Below are 18,229 nucleotides of genomic sequence, written 5' to 3' on the forward strand. Positions count from 1 at the left end.
GAAAATGTTAACTCCAGTGATAGATATTCAAGATACGTACATAGCTGCTTCACTCTGTTGATCTGCATGAGAGAGTTATGTGTTACTGAGTTACTTTGAAAACTGCTGGCGTGGGGGTTCTTGGTGCCTTTGATCGCGTTTGTTCAGTTGCTAAGTCATGCCCAGCTCTTTGCGACCCCAGGGACTGCATGCAGAGCTCCAGGCTTCCCTGTCCTTCACCTTCTGGAGTCTGCTCAAATGCATGTCCATTGAGGGGGTGATGCCATTCAACCATCTCATCCTCTGTTGGCCCTTCTCCTGCCTTCAGTCTTTCCCAGCATCAGGGTCTTTTCCAAGGTCACATAGAGGTGGAACTCTCTGGAAAAAGCAGATGACCTTCTAGGGGTTTGCCTCTGTGAAGTTGCTGCTATTCCTCAATTCCTGTTTCCTCTCTCTCTCTTTGTTTTCCTGTTGTTAATATCAGATCCTTTCGCTGTATTCTTTATTTTGTTTTCTTAGACACACTAGATGAAATTTTCATCCAGGCGCAGAGTCCTAACAATGGAGGGTTTGTGAGGTTGACCCTAGAAAGACTTCTGTTTTCCCAGGCACTTCCTCTGAACCCTGGGGAAGAGGCCCTGCGGCTGAGTGGGAGTCTGACTCCGTGATCACAGCCCCGGCTGCCACACGGTGGCAGTCTCCTCCCATGCTGGAGGCCCTGACCAGCTCCCAGGCTGGTGCTCTTTTTCTCAAATGCAAAGAGGAATTTTGCTGTCCTATAAAAGAAGAGTTGTTTGCAGGCTTTAAAACAAGAATCCCTGTTCAAATTCTAAATAACAGGTTAGAGTTTCCAAAACAGTGCTTCTTTATGTAAAGATCCCACGTCTTGCACACGTGACTGTGGCTTTCATCTCCAGGCTGCCCATCTGGGTGACTTGTTCCCATGGCCCCCAAGTAAGCCCATAAAGCAAGGAAGGGCAGGCAGAAAAAGAGAGGCCCTCTCCCTCAGGCTGGTAGCCTGTAAGTTCTGAGATGTGGGGAAGATGAAGAATTTCAAGGACTTCTTTCTACATCGGTGGGAAAATGTGTTTCAGTTATTTGTTGCTTACAGAAGCTGGGGTGAGTGAAAACCCGGAAAGTGCAATATCGTACAATGTGGTCACTGTGAGTTTAAAACCCAACTCTGTCTATAAGAAAGTGTACCATTCTGGCCCCTGGTTCATCTTTATTTCCTCCTGTGGCTTCTCTTTTTGTAATTTCCAGTAATCACTATTTCTGCTGTTGGTGTAAGCTTGATCTAGTTTAAATTTGTACATCTATGCCACAGGGCTTCCTAGGTGGCTCAGTGGTAAAGAATCAGCCTACCAATGCAAGAGACACAGGAGATGTGGGTTCGATCCCTGGGTGGGTCAGCACGATCCGTTGGAGGAGGAAGTAGCAACCCACTCCCATACTCTTGCCTGGAGAATCCCTTGGACAGAGGAACTTGGAGGGCTACAGTCCATGGGATCGCAAGAGAGTTGAACACGACTCAGTGACTAAACAACAACCGCAACAACATCTGTGTTATAGCTCTGAACCAAACTAGTTAACCGGAGATTAACCAGAGAGCAGGAAAATCTAGGCCAGACGTGCAAATACAGCTCTACTGTAGTTCAGAGTGTAATTACTACAGGGTTGGAATATTTCCTTTTCCGTTGCTATTGTAGAGGCGGAAATATCTCCTAAAGCTTAGCATTTTAACATTATATTTATTAATATGGGGGAAGTCTCTAGCCTTAAGTTAGTGAAACAGAGACTTCTTTGGAGATTAAAAAAAAATTGAGGTGTAGTTGATTTACAATGGTGTGTTAGTTTTAGGTGTACAGCGAAGTGATTCAGTTATTATATATACATATATTTTCCAGATTCTTTTCGCATATAGGTTATTATAAAATATAGAGTAGAGTTCCCTGTGCTATACAGTAGGCCCTTGTTGATTATTTATTTTATATATATAGTATTACTACCAAACTGCTAATTTATCCCTTCCCCCAACAGAAACTTTTTAGCTGATTCTAAATCTAAACAGCCCATAGCTAAGATCAGGAGAAGAGACAGCAGATAGTCTGAGAAGAGATACAAGAAAAGGAAGGTTGGATGGGAATTCTTGGAGGGTTGGTAGGAAAAGTCCTGTCCACTGAGTGATTTTTGTGACATCATAGCCTCATTGGTTCTTGAGTGGAAAAGCTAATGCCCATGGTTCACTTCAACTTCTGGACCCCAGAAAACCATGCCAAATGAAGAAGATACATCTTTTTACCCCTGGAAACAGCGTTACACATCTCCTAGTAAAGTAGGAAACCTCTCTACATATAACAAGGCAGGTTTTCTGGTGAGGACACACCAGTCATAAAGCTCAGAAAAGAATCTCTCTTTGTATCATCATGATTCGCCTAGGACACTAAGCTTCTGTAAAAGAGGGTAAATAAGAGGAGCTTGATATGCTGTTTGAATCTGTCTTTACTCACAGAAAGAGATTAAGAGGGAGTTGAGGGCAAGGCAGTCTTCCCTCACTCCTGCTCATAAAGGCAACTAGAATTAGTATGTTATTTGTGTGAAAAATATAGGGGCCAATTTACTGTGTCATATAAGAATGTGCAAAGTCAGGTCTTACATCAATAGAAGGAAATAAAAAGGTTATTAAAGGTATAGTTATTAAGCAATTAATATATGAGAAGCAACATACCCAGTCTGCTTTAATTCTTACAACAATTTCTATGAGGAAGACATCATCCCTACCTTATAGGTGAGGATATTTAAAAATTATTCCACTGAATTATAGCTGATTTATAATGATGTGTTAATTTCTGCCATATAGCAAAGTGTTTCAATTATACTTACATATGCATTCTTTTTTATATTCTTTTCCATTATGGTTTATCAGAGGCTACTGAGTATAGTTCCTTGTTCTGTACAGTAGGATCTTATTTATAGGCGGATTTGAGGTAGGAAGTCAACATACTTATAGTCACAGACTGTAAATAGCAGAGCAATAATTTAAACCCAGGTGTGCATGCTTAGTTGCTCCATCATGTCCGACTCTTTGTGACCCCGTGGACGTCTCTTGTTCATAGGGTCACCGGGCTCCTCTGTCCATGGGATTTCTTAGGCAAAGATACTGGAGTGGGTTGCCATTTCCTCCTCCCAGGGATCTTCCCAACCCAGGGGTTGAACCCATGGCTCTTGCATATCCTGTATTGGCAGGTAGATTCTTCACCAGTGGCACCACCCTGCTGCTGCTGAGTCGCTTCAGTCGTGTCCGACTCTGTGCGACCCCAGAGACGGCAGCCCACCAGGCTCCCCCGTCCCTGGGATTCTTCAGGCAAGAGCACTGGAGTGGGTTGCCATTTCCTTCTCTAATGCATGAAACTGAAAATTGAAAGTGAAGTCATTCAATTGTGTCTGACTCTTCGCGAGCCCCTGGACTGCAGCCCACCAGGCTCCTCCGTCCATGGGATTTTCCAGGCGAGAGTACTGGAGTGGGTTGCCATTGCACCACCCTAGTTCTGTTTAATTCTAGAACTCATCCAAAAGATTTTGAAAAGAAAACCAAACCCTAGATTTTTACATAAGGTTTTTAAATGGCTTTCACAAGAAAAATAACGTTATCTATTGTTATTTTTATTTTGCCGTCAGAAGCATGCTAAGCAATATGCAACAAATTCAGCACTCTCTTTTGGACCATGTTTCCTGGCAGAAGGAAAGTTGCTCTTAATTAACTCTTAACACCTTACCCAATAGTCTGTTCGTAGTTTATTTCAGTTGGCAACAGAGGGCGCTGTACACTTTAGATTTTCTCACATCTCCATCCTGCCCCTGGCTGTTTATAGTCGTCACCTACATTACCTACAGTGAAGTCAGATTAATCTTTTGGGTTTAGTGAAGCTTTGGCATTTGCTGAGCTTGGGGTTTCTCTGAATCTGTATTAACAAGATCTTTCCAATTCTATTGTATTTAGCTATGAGATGACAGGAGTGTAGTCCTCAGAGGTTTCTACACAAAGCGCAAAGGTTTGAATGAACATTGTTTTTATACATGCAACTTTTTTTCTCTATCGGTGACAGACATTACACCGACAATATGGACAGGAAGCAAAAGGACCGTTTATGGAACAATCATCCACATAATAGAAGGATAGGATTTTTAAGTTTTCAAAATCCATGTACTTATCCCACGTGACTCATTTCTCAAGCCCCGGTGTTAACATACAATATTTCCTAAGTGGTTCTTTACAAGGAGGCCTTTATTGAATGTGTCATCAAATAATCATAAATCATGTTTCAAAACTGTAGAGAAATCTGTGTCTTTGTGCACGTGCATGTGAGAATAGTGGATGTTCCTGGAGAGTATTTGTCTGTTCATGAATACAGTAGGAGGGAGTTGGGAAAAAGAAAGATCTAAAAAACTTGTCAGAGACTTTGTACTGAAACATGAGACTAGAAATCAGAAGACATTACCACTCAGCCATAAAAAAGAGCGAAATAACGCCATTTGCAGCAACCTGGATGGACCTGGAGATTGTCACACTGAGTGAAGTAAGTCATACATGGAAAGACAAATATCACATAATATCATGTATATGTGGCATCTAAAAAAATTGTACAAATGGGTTTATTTGTGAAACAGAAACAGATTCACAGACATAGGAAGCAAACTTCTGGTAACCAAAGGGGAAGACTGTGACGGGGATAAATTAGGAGTTTGGGATTAACATATACATAGTCCTGTGTATAAAACAGATAAGCAGCAAGTATAGCACAGGGACCTCTACTCAGTATTCTTTAATAACCTATATGGAAAAAGAATCCGAAAAGAACATACACATATTTGTTGTTGCTGTTTAGGTGCTAAGTCAGGTCTGACTCTTTTGCAACCTATTGACTACAGCTCTTGAGGCTCCTCTGTCCACGGGATTTCCTAGATAAGAATACTGGAGTGGGTTGCCATTTCCTTCTCCAGAGGAGCTTCCCAACTCAGGGATCAAACCCAGGTCTCATGCATTGCGGGCAGATTCTTTACCACCGAGCCACCTGGGAAGCCCTATATAACTGAACTGCTTTGCTGTGCACCTGAAATTAATACCGCATTGTAAATCAACTATACTTCAAAAATAAATTAATTTTTAAAAAACTGAAAAAAAAAAGTAGAGAAACTTGCCTGTGAGCATCCTTATCTGTGGCCGCCACCCCTGTGTTCCATAGTGTGACACTCCTCTGCCAAAACCAGGACTGGCCAGAGTGAATGGAGTTCCCATGATGGGCATGAAGTGACCAGGACTTACTCCAGGGGTCAGGGAGGGACCTCGTCTGTTCTGGAGCGTACAGTCTTGGATGATTGAATAAAACTAGGGTTCCATGAGCAGGAATTCTATTAGAAATGGCTGTAGGTGAGGCGACCGATTGTCTCCTCAAAGTTAAGGGTGCCCTGCTAGAAAAGCAGGTGGAGAAGTATATTCTACTTGTTGCTTTCTGAGCCAAAGGGAAAATGCCAAGCTTGAGTTTGCTTAAAGAGTTCTATTAATTTTAGTCCTGTCAGTTTATATGCAATTAGCAACAATACAGTTCTTTAGATACAGATCACAGCTAGCTTATTAATGTCCTCTTTTACAACTACCTGAGGCATTTCTTTGCTCTGCTCCGTACTCTCGGTGCTTTGGGTGGAGGTGGGGGTGAGGAGGAGGTGCGGACAGTGTTGGGGGTGAAGGAGGTAGCAGAGGTGTTAGATCATTGCTGTTTCCTCCTGATCAGGGTCTTGGGAACGATCCAGCTCACTGTTTATTGTTTGTGCAAAATATGAAGCTGGTAACTGTTGCTACCACCTCCCCTTCCACTAACTATATAGAAAATTGAGATCATTGTCTCTAGAACACCAAGTGTCCTCCTGCTTATCCCACGGCACCCGATATCTCTGGACAACCTGAGTTACTTGAATGTGTGCCAGATGACTGCCCTTCTTGCTGAAGGTAGCATGGCACACGCAGATGTCAACTTAGAACACTCACTGTTATTGTTGTTCAGTCACTAAGTGGTGTCGAACTCTTTGTAACCCCATGGACTGTAGCATGCCAGGCTTCCCTGTTCTTCACTGAGTTTGCTCAAATTCAAGTCCATTGAGTTGGTGATGCCATCTAACCATCTCATCCTCTGCTGCCCTCTTCTCCTTTTGCCTTCAGTCTTTCTCAGCAGTGGCCACAGGACTGGAAAAGCTCAGTTTTCATTCCAATCCCAAAGAAGGGCAATGCCAAAGAATGTTCTAACTACTATACAGTTGCACTCATTTCACATGCTAGTAAGGTTAGGCTCAGAATCCTTCAAGCTAGGCTTCAGCAGTATGTGAACCAAGAACTTCTAGTGTACAAGCTGGATTGAGAAAAGGCAGAGGAACCAGAGATCAAATTGCCAACATTCGTTGGATCATAGAGAAAAGCAAGGAAATCCAGAAAAACAACTGCTTCTGCTTCATTAACTACACTAAAGTGTTTGACTCTGTGGATCACAACAAACTGTGGAAAATTCTTAGAGACGGAAGAGGACCTGCTCATGCAAGGTGGAGAAAACTTACTTGCAACCTGCGTTAAGGACCCATGCTGTCCTTGTGTCTGGGGGTAATAAATAGCTGATGTCCAGTACTTCCGGGTAACCAAAGTGTTTGTTTTGCCCATCCTCAGAGACTTGCAGATTAGTTCCTCCAGTACCACGACTTCTGAGAGTCAAGATCCTTCTTCTGGGGACCCTGCAGTCAGTGCTCTTCAACAACAGCTGTTACTGATGGTGGCTCGGAGGACCCAGTCAGAAACCCCACGGGTAAGTCCCAGCATCACCGTTTGTGAATGTTCCAGAAGCAGGGGTCCTGAAACCTGTTTCCAGGTTGGTTTCCCTATCAGAATTAGTCCAGTCTTGTCCTGAATGGACAAGGGTTGTGGTTACATCACTTCATGGTAGTCTACTGGACAAATGTGAAAAGAGACCATTTAGATAACATACCATTTAAATAATACCTTTTCACTGATGCTAATGGGTTATTAGTCTTGATTCTTCCAGTGTATTAGAAATTGATTTACATTGATCTTTTGTTGCTGAGTTGCACAAATTCTACAAAACCTCACTAGATTGGAATGGCTTTTTCTCGCTGCAGGGTTTGGAAAGTATCTAGATATTTATTAATTTATTATAGCCTTATAATTTAGGCATGCAGAAATTTTGAAAGAGAATCTTGGCCTGAAGAGAGAGTTTATTCATGGAACAAATGACATGATCATCAAGCACTGAAAAGATGCCTCTTTCCATGATTTTACTGAGAGATTAACTTACTGATGTTCATTCACTTATTACTTCACTTTTAATGAGACCCTGTAAGACACAGAGCAAAGAATTCAAAAAGAACATGGGAGGAAAGACATACAACCAGTCATGAACTTAGAGCTACACATTCTGTCAGGGCGTTTTGGGGAATGGCTATGGAGAAGGCGCCTTAGAAGAAAGGACGCTTGGGCTAGACCTTGAAGGAAGGTGGATTTCAGTAGGTGCAGATTGAAAGAAGAGGGCTATAGATGGGATACTGTCAAGTTTGTGTAACATTTCTTTACTGCTCTGCTTACCTTCTTCCTGACCATGTTTTGATTTCTTCTAGAGAATCTCGCCTACAAAAAGAAATACAGTAAGTCCCGTATGTACAAATGTGTTCTGTTCTGAGAGTATGTTTGTTAAGTCCAATTTGTTCATTAGCGCAACAGTTGGCCTAGGCACCCAACTAACACAATTGGCTATACAGTACTGTACTACAATAAGTTTGTAATATTTTCCACACAAATAATACATAAAAAACAAGTACAAAAATAAGGGTAACATTTTTAATCTTACAGTGTAGTACCTTGAAAAGTACAGTTTTTGTTCAGTCGCTCAGTCATGTCCTACTCTTTGCAACCCCATGGACTGCAGTGCTTCCATATCCATCTCTATCTCCCCAAGTTTGCTCAGGATTCATGTCCATTGAATCGGTGATGCCATCTAACCATTACATCCTCTGGTCACCCCCTTGCCCTCCTGCCCTCAGTCTTACCCAGCATCAGGGTCTTTTCCAGTGAGTTGGCTCTTTGCATCAGGTGGTCCAGGTATTGGAGCTTCAGCTTCAGCATCAGTCCTTCCAATGAATATTCAGGGTTGATTTCCTTTAGGATTGACTGGTTTAATCTCCTTGTCGTCCAAGGGGCTCTTAAGAGAGTCTTGAGAGTCAGCCAGCACCACAGTTCAAAAGCATCGATTCTTTGGCACTCAGCCATCCTTATGGTCCAGCTCTCACATCCATACATGACTACTGGAAAAAGCACAGCTTTGACTATATGGACCTTTGTCAGCAAAGTGACGTCTCTGCTTTTCAATGTACTGTCTAGGTTTGGAAAGTACAGCAGTGCAGCACAGCAGTTGGTGCTGCTTAGCAATACCAGCCATAGCACTGCTGCTTTTACACTGGCTTCCAGACATCCTGGGCTTGAAATAGATAATATATTACTGTACTCTGTACAGTTCAGTAAAGCACACAAAAGCACAGCCACTTGTAGAGGATGCACTCACGTGACAACGTACACCAGACGCATGAACTAACTTACGTGACTGGACATGTGAACACGCATGTACATCTTTGAAAGTTCACAACTTGAAGGTTAGTATGTAGGGGACTTAGTATAATAGTTTTAGATTCAATTTCACGATTGCTTAACTAGATTTTTTCAGAAGAAGCTTGATGGTAATTTACACACCCTTGTTCAGATGTGCAGAAAAAACGTTGTGCTACTTTCTAACTGACCACATGTTGTTCTGGAGTCCTTATTTCTGCTGTGCTGTGTTTAGTCACTCTGTCATGTGTGACTCTTCGTGACCCCATGGACTGTAGCCTGCCAGGCTCCTCTGTCCTTGGGGATTCTCCACGTAAGAATACTGGAGTGGGTTGCCATGTCCTCCTCCAGCAGATCTTCCCGACCCAGGAATTGAACCGGGGTCTCCTGCATTGCAGGTGGATTCTTTACCAGCTGAGCTACATTTTTAAGTAAAATTGTAAAAGATTTTAAGTTATACTCTATGTAGGTATACATGTGTGCTAAGTTGCTTTATTTGTGTCTGACTCTTTGTGACCCTGTGGACTCTAGCCTGCCAGGCTCCTGTGTCCATGGGATTCTCCAGGCAAGAACTCTGGAGACTCAGGTTCAGTCTCTGGGTTGGGAAGATCTCCTGGAGATAGAAAGGGCAACCCACTCCAGTACTCTTTCCTGGGAAATCCCATGGATAGAGGAGCCTGGTGGGCTAAAGTCCATGGGGTCTCAAGAGTCCGACTTGGCTTAGTGACTGAACAACAACTGTGAGTTTTTGAGAAATAAAGGTAATATATGGCATAGTTATACTTTTAAGAATCAGCAGCAATTATTAATATCATCAAAATGCTTATTAGTTATGGGACTCTTGAAGATACCATTATTTTGTCTCTTTTATTTTTATTTTAAAAAATTTTGTCGAAGTATAGTTGATTTACAATGTTGTGCTAATTTCCGCTATACAGCAAAGTGATTTAGTTAAGTGTATAGATATATTCTTTATATATTCTTTTCCATTATGGTTTATCATAGGATATTGAATATAGATTCCTGTGCTATACAGTAGGACCTTGTTCTCCATTCAGTCCATATGTAATAGTTTGCGTCTGTGGAGGAGTTATGGGAAGTTTGAGGATTAGAGAAAATATATGACAGAGTTAGACTTTTAAGAATCGGGGCAATTATTTTTTTCCCTTTTTAAAATTAGTTTCTTTTTTAAAAATAAAAAAAATATAATTGAAGGGTAATTGCTGTATAGAATTTTGTGGATTTCTGTCATACATCAACAAGAATCAGCCATAGGTACACCCATTTCCCCTCCCTCCTGGGCCTCCCTTCCATCTCCCCCCCCATCCCACCCCTCAGCCTGTCACAGAGCCTTCAGCCTGTGTTTCAGTTCCCTGAGTCACACAGCAAATTCCCATTGGCTATCTATTTTACATATAGTATTGAAATTTCCATGTTACTCTCTCCATACAGCTCCCCTTCTCCTCCTCCCCTCCCCCCATGTTCTTAGATCTGTTCTCTATGTCTCTTTTTCTATTGCTGCCCTGAACATAAATTCATCAGTGCCATCTCTTTAGATTTCATATGTATGTGTCAGTATGCAGTATTTATATTTCTCTTTCTGAGTTACTTCACTCCGTATAATGGGCTCTAGGTACATCCACCTCATTAGAACTGATCATATGCCTTCCTTTTTATGGCTGAGTAATATTCCACTGTGTATATGTACCATAGCTTCTTTCTCCATTCATCTGCTGATGGACATCTAGGTTGCTTCCATGTTCTAGCTATTGTAAATAGTGCTGCAGTGAACACTGGGATACATGTGTCTCTTTCAATTTTGGTTTCCTCTGGGTATATGCCTAGGAGTGGAATTGCTGGGTCATATGGTGGTTTTATCCCTAGCTTTTAAAGGAGTCTCCATACCGTCTTCCATAGTGGCTATATCAGTTTCTGTTCTCTCCAGTAATGCAAAAGGGTTCCCTCGCCTCCACACCTTCTCCAGCATTTATTGTTTGTAGACTTTTTAATGATGGCCATTCTGACCGGTGTGAGGTGGTATCTCATTGTAGTTTTGGTTTGCATTTCTCTAATAATGAGCAATGTTGAGCATCTTTTCATGTGTTAGTTAGCCATCTGTATGTCTTCTTTGGAGAAATGTCTCTTCAGATCCCTTACCCACTTTTCGATTGGGTTGCTTGCTTTTCTGGTACTGAATTGCATGAGATGCTTGTGTATTTTGGAAATGAATCTTTGTCAGTTGTTTCCTTTGCTGTTATTTTCTGCCATTTTGAGGGTGTCTTTCATCTTGTTTGTAGTTTCCTTTGCTGTGCAAAAGCTTTTAAGTTTGATTAGGTCCCGCTTGTTTATTTCTGTTTTTATTTCCATTACCCTAGGAGGTGGGTCATAGGAGATCTTGCTTTGATTTGTGTCATCGAGTGTTCTGCTTATGTTTTCCTCTAAGAATTTTATAATTTCTGGTCTTACGCTTAGATCTTTAATCCATTTTGAGTTTATCTTTGTGTGTGGTATTAGGTAGTGTTCTGATTTCATTATTTTGGACATAGCAGTCCAGTTTTACCAGCACCACTTATTGAAGAGGCTATCTTCAGGGGCCATCATTAATATCATCAAAATGCTTATTAGTTATGGAACTCTTGAAGAGACTATTTTTTTTAAATTTTCATTTAAAGTTTTGTGGTGACGTATAGTTGATTTACAACGTCATGTTAATTTCTGCTGTGCAGAAAGTGATTCAGTTATATGTATTCTTTTTCATACTCTTTTCCATTATGGTTCATCACAGGATATTGAATATATTTCCCTGTACGGTAGGACCTTGTTGCCCATCCATTCTATATGTGGTAGCTTGCATCTGTGGAAGAGTTATTATGAGGTTTTGAAGATTAATGATAATGTATGGCAAAATTATGCCTTTAATAATCAGTTTTAATTGTTAATATCATCAAAATTCTTATTAGTTTTATAGAACTCTTGACTTTTTTCAGGTAGCTTGGGGGAAATACAGTTCTATTGTCTAAGACATCCCGTTTGTGGTCCTTCATTGTGTTAGCCCTAGCAAACTAACACCGAAGTCAAATCATTTTTTCTTTGTATTAAATTCTGAGATTATTTTCATTTAAGCAGCAATATATAGCACAATATGCCAGAATATTTAATAAATTTTGCAAAAGATGTAGACATAGTCTTCATGTGATTTGTTAATAGTGACCTTCCCTAAAACTACTATCTAAAAGAGAGTATTTTCTTACTATTCAAAAGAATGTTGTCGGCTTCACTGTTGTTTATCCTTGACATGTGTATACATCATGCTAAATTCCCACATCACAGAATGGTAAACCCTACTCAGCTGGCACATGTGTTTTATTTCTTACTTGCACACTTAGTTCATGGAGCATAAAGGGAAAGGATCTCTTTTGAGAGGAAGATTTACTCTAAATTACAAATTCACTGGGCTTCCCTGGTGGCTTAGACAGCAAAGAATCTGACTGCAGTGTGGGAGACCCGGGTTCGATCCCTGTGTCGGGAAGATCCCCTGGAGAAAGGAATGGCAGCCCACTCCAGTATCCTTGCCTGGAGAGTTCCAGGGACAGAGGAGCTGGCACACTGCAGTCCATGGGGTCACGAAGAGTCAGACACAGCTGAGCAAGTAGCACTTTGACTTTCATAAGTTCATTGTCGTTAAAAGAAGATGCTGTTCTTGCTGACATGACAGCAGGAAGTTTCCCCGAGGCTCTCTTTTCTGTTGGAGTCAAATTCCAGACACAAGCAGCACTTACAGTCTCAACTTACTTCTAATAATACAGCCCAATCCATCCTGTATATTGTCAACCTGCATATTACCTTCACAATGGATCAGCTTTCCTTTGAAATGCTCTTTGTGTTAATATTTTATGGTCTGAATAACACTATGCTCCATAGCTGTCAGGGAATTAGCAGCTGGGAACAGAGAGATGGGGAAGTCAGCCTCCTAAGAGGGTTCCACATGGTCTCCAGTGAGGCATGTGTTGCCCTTATGCATCCCAGGTGTTTTGACATCAGCGACTTTCAGTGAATTAAGGAAAAAGTACGCAGTGTGCCCAAGTATGACCTTCTGCTTTGTAAGTCTGAGAGGAGAGGATGAGGCCACGGAAAGATAGCTCTGCCTCCACGGCTGCTCTTCCATGCTGTCCTCCTCCCTTAGCTTATCTTGGCCCTTCTTCTCGGTCTTCTGCGTCTTATGCTGTTTTTCAGCCACCAAGTCGTGTCCGACTCTTTGCAACCCCATGGACTGCAGCAAGCTAGGCTTCTCTGTCACTCACCATCTCCTGGAGTTTGCCCAGGTTCATGTCCACTGAATCAGTGACACCCTGCACCCATCTCATCCTCTGTTGCCCTCTTCTCCTCCTGCTTTCGACGTTTCGCAGTATCAGGGTCTTTTCCAGTGAGTCGGCTGTTCGCATAAGGTGGCCAAAGTATTGGAGCTTCAGCTTAGCCTACAGGAAATTAGAGCCTACTGAAAATCCTTTTTGGAAAAATATAGGACAAAAGCAAACAAATAAAAATGCAAGCTAGCATAATCCACCAATTTCACTTTTTGGTGTATATTCAAAGAGCCTAATGCAGGGAATCCAACAGATATTTGCATGTGTGTGTTCACAATAGCGTCATTCATGATTGTGAATAGTGAATATTCCACCAAGAGGTGGATGCAACCCAAGTGCCTGTCGACAGATGAGTGAGTAAACAAAATGTAGTCTATCCATAAAATGAAATTTTACTCAGCCCTAAAAAAAAAATTGACGCCTGAAACATGATAGAACTTGAGATCATTATGATAAATGAAATAAGCCAGTCACAAAGGAATGATACTCTTTAATTCCACTTATAGGAGGTACCCAGAGGGGTCAAATTCCTGGAGACAGAAAGTAGAGGAGAGTGGGGAGTTAGTGTTCAATGTAGACAGAGTTTCAGTTTTGCAAGATGAAAACATGAATAATAATATGAATATTATTGCTACTGAAATGCATACATACAAAGTGGTTAAGATATAAATTTTAAATTATGTATTTTTTTAACCACAGTTACAAAAAAAAAAAAAAAGCAACCCCACAGACTAGAAATAGAAGGTCTGCAGGGCGCTGGGGCTCATTAAGTATTTGTTCAGCAAATGAATGGAGACTAATTTTTTTCAAAATTGAATTCCTTTCCACTAGATTAGATCTAATCAGAGATGAATTTGGGGTGAAAATGTTTTAAATCTGAGATTAAATTCCTCCACCTGTTTCTGTTTTATTGGTTTAATTTTTTTTTCTGACAGATATTTCAGGTCTTACTTATATTGGGCTTCACTAAGGACCTACATACTGTGGATGAAAATCTTTTTACTTAAAAAAAATTTAAATATTTATCTGGGTATTACATTAAATAGCATACCTTTCAAAGATTATGTCGTTTAAGGCCTTTTTTTGAATTCTGATCTTTCATAATAATTACTTTCATGGCAGTTTCCTGGCCTGACAGTAGTATTTTGATATGAGTAGCATAATTTTAATGTCACATTATAATGACATTGAAATGTATTGGTAAAAAAGACCTTTTCTGCAATAAGGATCTACTGTATAGCATAGAGAACTATACTTGGTATTCTGTGATAACCTATAAGGGAAAAGAATACAGAAAAGAATGAATATATGTATATGTATAACTAAACCACTTTGCTGTACAACTGAAACTCACAAAACATTGTAAATCAATAATACTCAGTACAAAAAATAAAGCTGGAAAAAAAAAGACCTTTTCTGTTGATCATTATCCTTTGGTTAGGGTGCCCATTTTTTTTTTTTTAATGGACTATGTTGGTTTCCATTTCAGAATTTGAACATCTGCTTTTGGTACTTTTAAATCAGGAGGCTTATTTTTATGACAATAACACGTCTATGTGAAACCCTCTCTCTGTTTTTTCTTTTGGTATCCAAAAGCATCTGAGTCGGGATCTGGAAGATTCATCCTCTTCTTCCACACAAGGAAAGTTTAACCGAGAGCAGTTTTACAAGTTTATCATCTTCCCTGGGAAGTGGATTAAGGTCTGGTATGATCGCCTTACCTTGCTGGCATTACTGGATAGGTAAGCCTCCAGGCGTGCACGTGTGCTGGGGAAGGACACGAGTGGGGCTTGGCAGAATGCGCTTGCTTGCTGATAATAAGCAGTTTGGCCTCCAGCTGAAATTCTCTGGTGCTTTTCCAAGGTGTCCGCTTTTTGTTCTGCAAACCCAGAGTCAGAGCAGTGAGATCCTGATGAATGAAGAAATTGTCATTGAGCGGTGAAAATGGGAACATAGGAGAATTTGGTAGCATGGTTTAGTGTTAAGGTTTGGGACAATGTTATGCCTTGGTCTGCTCATCTTTTGCCAGTTTTTGTAGGAGAGCATGCAGCTGCCATGTTGAGGGCAGAGCTTGGGTGTGAGGATGTGGCGTGGGGAGGGGAGGAGGGACATGGCGGGGGAAGGAGTGATGTCTCGCCCTTTCCTTCCATTTGGGTTCTAAATACTCTATCCTATACTTTGGATGCTACTCTTTCCCTTAAAGCTTGTTACTCTTGCTCACCACTATTTCTCAAGATGCAGTGCTGTGGGGTTGGAGCTGAGGGTACTGGGTGGGGAGGTGGAGGCAGGTGGCAGGGGTCAGGCTGAGTAAGGCATGATGGAGTTGGGGACCAAAGAGGTCCATTTCCATCCCCCTTGGGGTATACAGAAGACCAGATTGTAATCTTTTCTAAAATAATGTTTTTATTAAAATTTATAACTTTACTCTGCAAAAAGACAGTATAAAAGAATGAAAAGACAAGTCACTGACAGAAAAAATTGTTTATGAGACTTCCCTGGCAGTCCAGTGGTTACGACTTCACCTTGCAGTGAGGGGGGTGCAGGTTTGATCCCTGGTTGGGGAGCTAAGATCCTATATACCTTGTGGCCAAAAAACCAAAACATACAACAACAACAAAAAAAACCAGAAGCAATCTTGTAACAGATTCAATAAAGACTTAAAAAATTAAAAATTTACGAAACACACATCAGATATATATCCAAGATATACAAAGACTACTTAAAGCTCAATAATAAGAAAACAACCTAATTTTAAAATATGGGCTAAAGATCTGAAGAGAACCCTCATCTAAGAAGATATCCAAATGGCAAACAAGTACATAAAAATAGGTTTATCATTTTCTGTCACTAGAGATTTGCAAATTCAAGCAACGATGAGATACCACTATATACTATGAGAATGTTTAATCAAACAAAACTGACAATAGCAAATGCTGGAAAGAATGTGGAACAAAAAAACCCTGTTTTCATTGCTGGTGGAAGAACAAAATAGTATAGCTAATTTGAAAGACAGGATGGCAGTTTTCTAAAGTAAACAGTTTTGCCATATAATTCACCAATTGTACTCCTAGGTAACTATCTAACTGATTTGAAAACATCCACATAAATACTGCATATGAATGTTTTTAATATCTGTATTTATAATTATTAAAAACTAAAAGGAACCAGGGTGTACATCAGTATGTGAGTATATAAATTGTGGGGGCTTCCCTGGTGGCTCAGTGATTAAGAACCCACCTGCCCATACAGGAGACGTGGTTTTGATCCCTAGGTCAGGAAGATCCCCTCGAGAAGGAAATGGCAACCCAACTCCAGTAGTCTTGCCTGGGAAATCCCATGAACAGAGGAGCCTGGTGGGCTACAGTCCATGGGGTCACAAGAGAGTCAGATATGACTTAACGACTAAACAATAACAACAATGAATTGTGATATTCACAGGTTGTGAATTCACAGGTTGGAGATTCAGATGCTATTACTAATGGTGTCATCAGAAAACACAGGAGTTTCACAGTTAAATGCCAGTCAGTGCGGTAGTGGGAAGGCTGGTTGCCTGCCTGGCTATTGTGGGTCCCCCAGTGACTACTTGTTATCATAATGTCTTAAATGGTGTGATCACATATTGAAAAACTGTAGTCATGCAAAATTACAACAGTAAATTTCAGGACCCACAAGTCAGGGAAGGGAGTTATAATGGTTTTTCTAACAATACTATGTTACTCCAGGGGCACACAGTTAAGACGGAAACTTCATACTTAACTAAAATAATTCAAGATAATACAGTCTGATAGATGAGAAGAGTTTTTGAAATATTCATTTAAAAAGAGATTATTAGAAGTTGAACTAACTTGCCTTAACCCTTCATATTAAATACAAATATTTCTATGGATTTCTGGGTTTGTTATTTTAAAATCCACTCACTGATGAAAATTAGCTGAAAATCCAGTGAAGATCTAAAAAATGATGATGAGGAAGATGGTTATCATCTTGTGAAGGTTATAGTGTTAAATCATTTTAATCACCTCTCTTGCAAGTTACGTGCTAAGTCATGTCCGACTCTTTGCGACCCCATGGACTGTAGCCCACTAGGCTCCTCTGTCCATGGGATTCTCCAGGCAGGAATACTGGAGTGGGTTGCCATGCCCTTCTCTAGGGGATCTTCCTGACCCAGGGATGGAACCTGTGCATTGCTAGGTGGGTTCTTTACCACTGCCTTCAGTCTCCTGTTAAATGTGGTAATCTATTGGATTGGCCAAAAAGTCAGTAAGATGTTATGGAAAAACCCCAACAAACCATATCACAGGGAGGATGTGAGGATCAAACCAAATTAATGACAGAAAGAGTTCTTTAAATATTAGTTGTTGGGAAGATCCCCTGGAGAAGGAAATGGCAACCCACTGCAGTATTCTTACCTGGAGAATCCCAAGGACAGAGGAGCCTGGCAGGCTACAGTCCGTGGGGTCGCAGAGTCCGTTATTATTATTACTTAGAATGTGGCCCAGAACCTAGAAAGAAGAAAAAAAAATTTTAATGAAATAAATGATTGTAGCCAAAGTGTGTATGCTAAGTCACTTTAGCCAAGTCCGACTCTCTGTGACCCTGTGGACTGTAGCCAACCATGTTCCTTTCTAGCCAAAGTAGATGTTGTCAAATGCAGACACTGAAAGGCCCTTAGAAAGGAGAGATCACCCTTTCTTCAGAGCCCATCTAATCCTACTTTCAGCCATCCACCTGCAAGCCTGGTGATCTGGTTTTCTAGTTGGCAGTCAATGAAGAGGAGAGGAAGGGACGCCATGACTCCCAGCTGACAGTGAGGAAGGAGGAAGGAAAACCCAGAGCACTGACCTAGAAAAACCGAGCAGCTTGGGACCTTTGTGTGGAGAGAGCAGCCCTGCCCAAGGGCTGTGGAGCAGCACTAAGCACACACACCGCCTGGGAGCTTTCTGAAAACACAGATGCCCAGGTGTGAGAGGTCACCACCCCAGCGTGGCCTGGGGCACAGCACACCTCCTTAGCTCACCTGTTTAGTTCAGTGATGATGTGAAAGGTCTGTTTAAGAAAACAGGGATTCACACGATAAATTTTATGTTTTTGATGACCGGAGCTGTTTTTTTATTTGAAAATGTATACATAAATTACCCTGGATATTCATTGGGAGTATCTAAAGTCACATGGATGAGAGAACTTGAATTTACCAAATGAAAGCTTGGAAAGAAAACACATATATAATAGAAAA

At 41.0% G+C, this 18,229-nt stretch overlaps 1 protein-coding gene across 1 annotated transcript in view; it reads left to right on the forward strand.

Moving 5' to 3' along the window:
* Positions 1–18,229, forward strand: part of PCNX2 (pecanex homolog 2 (Drosophila)) — a 309,639-nt gene that overhangs the window by 51,418 nt on the left and 239,992 nt on the right. The window contains exons 9-10 of the mRNA XM_018042531.1: positions 6,689–6,824; positions 14,593–14,738. Coding sequence (XP_017898020.1) covers positions 6,689–6,824; positions 14,593–14,738 — 282 coding nt within the window. The remainder of the gene's footprint in view (positions 1–6,688; positions 6,825–14,592; positions 14,739–18,229) is intronic.

Source organism: Capra hircus, chromosome 28, assembly GCF_001704415.2.
Source record: "Capra hircus breed San Clemente chromosome 28, ASM170441v1, whole genome shotgun sequence".
Taxonomy (NCBI): Eukaryota; Metazoa; Chordata; class Mammalia; order Artiodactyla; family Bovidae; genus Capra; species Capra hircus.